General features: G+C 35.5%; 1 protein-coding gene across 1 annotated transcript; it reads right to left on the reverse strand.

The window, feature by feature from the left end:
• LOC145821624 (uncharacterized) lies at window positions 1–3552 on the reverse strand. Its single transcript, XM_082918161.1, has 7 exons — window positions 3444–3552; window positions 2922–3018; window positions 2704–2848; window positions 1950–2370; window positions 1542–1676; window positions 1180–1430; window positions 1–642 (listed from the first exon to the last, which is right to left on the reverse strand). Exons 1-7 carry the CDS (start codon window positions 3550–3552, stop codon window positions 1–3), a joined length of 1800 nt encoding a protein of 599 aa, XP_082774287.1.
• Between the last annotated feature and the right edge of the window lie 1825 nt (window positions 3553–5377).

Raw genomic sequence — 5377 nt, forward strand, 5'->3', positions numbered from 1 at the left:
CTATATCAGCTCCTTGCATGATTTCCGATTATGGCTCCCCAACTTATCACATCTCTCGCACCTTATTTGCTTCAGTTTTTCACCCCTTGATGGGATCCTATTCTTTTTCGGCCTTCCGGGTGGTCTTTTCACAATTGGCGGGTATATAGTGAAGTCTGTGGGATCAAAAGGCGGCTTCTCCACCGATGGTATAGGGAATATGGCACCCGAATAGGCTGCACAATATGTGTCTACATGAAAGTAATGTTCCATACAATCATTAAGATTGTAGCGGCTCTTCTGAATAGCAATAACAGCATGGTCACATGGGAATCCATTGATTTGCCATTTGAAGCAAGAACATGTACGCCTCGCAACATCAACTGTAACAGATGGTATCAAATGAACTTCAAACACATTCTCATTGGCTTTGCTAACTTGCCAAGACCTGCTGTCATTGAACGAATCCATAAGCATTGTTTCGAATGTAGGACAAATATGCTCATTCCATTTGTTTGCTTGGTCATGCCATGCAAACATTTGCCGCATCAACTGAGTATGAATTGTGTCCACCATTTGAGTGATAGGAAGATTACGTGCTTCTTTAATCCAGTTATTAAATGACTCTGCCGCATTGGATGTCATCTCCCCATAACGCATGCCCTTGCACAATATCACAAACATTGTACAATACGGAATTTAACAGGTCTGAACATTCACGTTGACAGATGTGAACATTAACATCATTTGCAGTGAACATTATATGTTTATTATGTTGTCAACTTAAATGATAGACAGATGTGAATGTTAACAACAACAAAATATGATAGGTGTCAACATTCAAATCTGTAATACATTACATGACTGTTTGACAAATTAACAGATGTGAACATTCACATTATTCACATCAGTCATCATTAGCAGATGTGAACATTCACATCATTTACATTGAACATGAAACACAATTAGAAGATTGTTACCATTTTAAACTGAAAATTCACATCGCTATCATTCTAAACTTGACAAATGGAACACTTTAGGAAACTATTATTACCTGAAGTATGAATTTGCCCAGTGCTCAGGTCCCAAGTCCTTGAAAAAAGTATGTGCTCATTGTTTACCCTTATCTTTTAATTTTGCAAACTTTTCATGGAACCCTACCATAGTTGGCTCGTAAGCACAGTCACCCAAACTACTTACTAGGTGATCCCTGAATCCATTATCAATTATTTTCAGCCAGTCTCTTAAATTGCTCTTTAAGTGTTGTAAGCAATAACCGTGATGAGTCGATGGGAACACCTTTTGCATAGTTTTTAACAGACCAAGATTACGATATGAAATAAAAGTAATCTGGCGCTTACCATCAACAACCTTCCCAAGTTCATGCAAGAACCACGACCAATTGGCAGTGGTCTCTGAATCAACAATCGCAAATGCAACAGGAAACAGACCTACAACACAACACCAATACACAACTGTTCACAATATTCCAAAGTGAACAATAAAAAACAATATAAACGAAACAGGTCGTGTGAATGTTTATATCTGCATTGCCCTATTACTATTTTTATTTTTGGATTCGGATTCGTAAACATCAATGATGTGAACGTTCACATTAATGACCATTAATAATTCATTGTTGATCGTTGAGTCATTGATAATGTGAACATTCACAGTACTGTTCATTAATGGATCAACTGACATTAGTATACACTAATGTGAACATTCACATCAGTGTATAATAATGCGAATGTTGACATCAGTGTATAATAATGTGAGCATTCACATCAGTGTATAATAATGTGAATGTTCACATTACTGTCATTAGCAGACACAGATGTGAATATTCACATCAGTGCATACTAATGTCAATGTTCACATTACTTATAATTTCTCAATCAATCATATGTCCAGACTATGCTGCTCAATGTGAATATTGACATGAATAGATAGCTAAAAAAAATACTAACCATTGTTTCCGTCTTTTGCCGTTGCCGCAAGTAGCTGACCTTTGTACTTTCCTTTGAGGAATGTTCTATCCAGGAATAACAAAGGCCGACAAGAATTGAACCCAGAAATACACGCAGCGAATGACACAAAGAAACGACAAAACTGTTGACTACTCGCATCATAGTCAATATTGACATCACTCCTCGGATTGTACCGCATCACAACATCCGAATACCACCGCAGCAGGTCAAACGATAATGAGTAATCTCCATGAATACCAGCCTTTGCTTTCTCCATACCCAACCATATGACATGGTAACTCACATCTAGCCCATAATCCTTCTTCGAAATAGTCACCACCTCACACGGCCGAGTCAACGGCTTGTTCCTCACAATTTCAGATATGGTACTCGACACCAAATCCAAACTAACTCGCGGATTCTTCGATGTTCAGACATCCGTACCACAACTATGCACAGCACTAAACCTCTTGATGTACGAAAAACCATTTGCTCGCTGTGCTCTACAATGTATAGCCCACAAGCAACCTCTCTCCTTACGCATCGCACACACAACAGTAACTCTTGTTGTCCCGTTCTTGACATACGTAAACTGAAACCCACATTGGATGGCATACTTACATAAAACATCACGAAATTCTTGTGCACCTCCAACAAACCGTTGTCCCACATGCGTAATACCATTTGCCCAAGGGGCTGACAACACCACATTCTCCTAATGGTGGCAAAATCTCCGTAGTGCATCAATTTCTACCTCAACCCCCATACGCAGCAATCCTGAGCTACTTGACTGACCAATATCACTTTTCAACTCAACAACAACTTCTACATGTTGTACCCCCATTGATTTAGCAAGCGGTAACATATTTTGAAATTCTTCCTCATTGTCCAAATCACACCTATTAATCCCAGGTAACCGATAGAACAATGAAATAGAACTAGCAGACAACTCCCCCCATTTTTCACACAAACAGTCCACCAAACGCGAATAACACAATGCGCGGGCAACATTTATTACAATTGTACTGCAACCATATGTACACACCAACATCATAAAGGTATCCATCTCCTGTAAAAATACAACAATACAATAATCAACAATAATCCAAACCGATATGAAAATTCACATTGTGCAAAAATTAGATGACTACGTGTACAGTTCAAGTGTTAAATCCATAATTCATATTAACAAGATGTGAATATTCACATTGATACATATGCTCTAAATTATATCACTCACACAGAGCTCATTAATCAAACATCCAAGTAAAGTGAAAACATCCACATTCTTCACATAATATTAACACGATGTAAACATTTACATTGACAAATATACTCTGAATTATATCACCCACACAGAGCCTCATTAAGCAAACATCAAAGTTAAATGCAAACATCCACATTCTTCACATAATATTAACACAATGTAAACATTCACATTGTTCCATATACTCTGAATTATAGAAGATACACATTCATCACTAATCTAATGACCTCCCCTCCACAGGACCACGATGTAAACATTCACATTGATCCATATACTCTGAATTATATCACTCACACAGAGCCTCTTTAAGCAAATATCAAAGTAAAATGAGAACATCCACATTCTTCACATAATATTAACAAGATGTAAATATTCACATTGATACATATACTCTGAATTATATCACCCACACAGAGCCTCGTTATGGATATATCAACGTAAAATGAGAACTACACATTCTTTACATAATCTGAATGACCTCCCCTTCACAGGACCACGTATGATGCATATAATTGAAAAAATAGAGCATCTGATCCATATCAATCAAAAAACAGAGCATCTGATCCATCATACAAATCAAAACATAAAGTGAACATGTATTCATAACCAAAATGATACTAATTAACCTCAATCATGCAATCCTACAATTGACCAAAAACTCGAAAACAACTGCTTTGAAGTAGTTATACTCCAAAAAATGTGAGAACCGAAGACCTTCAAATTCGTCGTCTTCACTTGAAAATCACCGAACCAGACTACAACAGCAACAATGAAACCCTAGCACATCAAAGCCTCAGAATGAGCATGTAAGATAGAAACGTATCCATTTGAATTAGAATGATGATAAAAACGTAAAGATAGAAACTGCCAAAACTGAATCCACGAAATCATAGGGAATGTGTTATGTATTAACACAGTATATATATATATATATATAAGGGCATAATAGTCTAGGAAAAAATATAAAATTAGAAAAATGGACTTTATGAAATAAAAAGAAAAGTATATGGGACTAATTAGGTTATAATATTCCTTTGTGGACATGGGTTATAACAACTTTAAGATGGATTTATCAATAAAAATCCAAAAAAAAATACATGAATGAAATATAAAAAATATTACATAAATGAGATTTGGGTCAGGCACAGCTATCAACTGCTCTAAGCACTATTATCATTTGATTTCCAATTAGTTTTTTCAATTCTTATGTATTTGATATTTTCCAAAAAAAAGTAAAGTGAGCCTGTGAAATGGAAATATTTCGAAGACGTATATAAATAATGTACATAAAACATGGTTTTTTGAAAGCCCAAGAGGACAAAAATAGTATACCTACAAATAATGTACATTCAACATGGTTTTCCAAAATATCATATGTGGTTATCATCAAACTTGTAACGGATATTTTCATCTAGAATCTACACATTACAAAAGGGTTAATTACACTACAGTTCTCTCAATTATATGCGAATATTACTTTATTTTCATATTTATGAATTTGTATATATTAACTCATTTAATTATAAAAATTGTATAAATATATCGTTTTTTGAGGTGGTTTAAAGGAAAATATTTTAATAGTTGAGAGAGATAAATATACAAATTCACATATGATGGGAGTAGAGTGATTTTACTAATAGTTGAAAACCTATTGATGTAAGAGCATCTCCAACTGTTTATTTATTTTTTCACCAAATTTGAGTAAAAAATAAGTTGTTTTCTCAATTTGATACGGCTTCCTCCAATGGTGAGCATCAAACAAGTCGAACAAAATATATGCAGAATTAAGGGAAGGGTCGACCGGTTGGTCAACCGGCCGATTGACCGGTAAGACTAATTTTTTTTTTAACCTGTTTGAACCTTTCGACCTGTTTGAACCTACCTATTTGAAAGGTCAACCGGCTGGTTGACCGGTTGGTCTCCCCCAACGGTCACGCACAGTAAAATGGTGAAACCTGGAGCCTGTTCTCACTTTTATGAATTTTTTGTTCCATTCTCATTTTGATACCAATTTGCTGAAACCATTAGAGCTCCAAAAAGTGACTTTTTCACCACATTTTAAATCTGATGCAAGGTTTGATGAACCTTTGGAGATGGCCTAATTAACCTTACAAAAATAATACAAATCAATCACATTTTTTAAGCTATTTCTAACTAGAAA

This window comes from Camellia sinensis, chromosome 3, assembly GCF_055761805.1.
Source record: "Camellia sinensis isolate YWXY chromosome 3, ASM5576180v1, whole genome shotgun sequence".
NCBI lineage: Eukaryota > Viridiplantae > Streptophyta > Magnoliopsida > Ericales > Theaceae > Camellia > Camellia sinensis.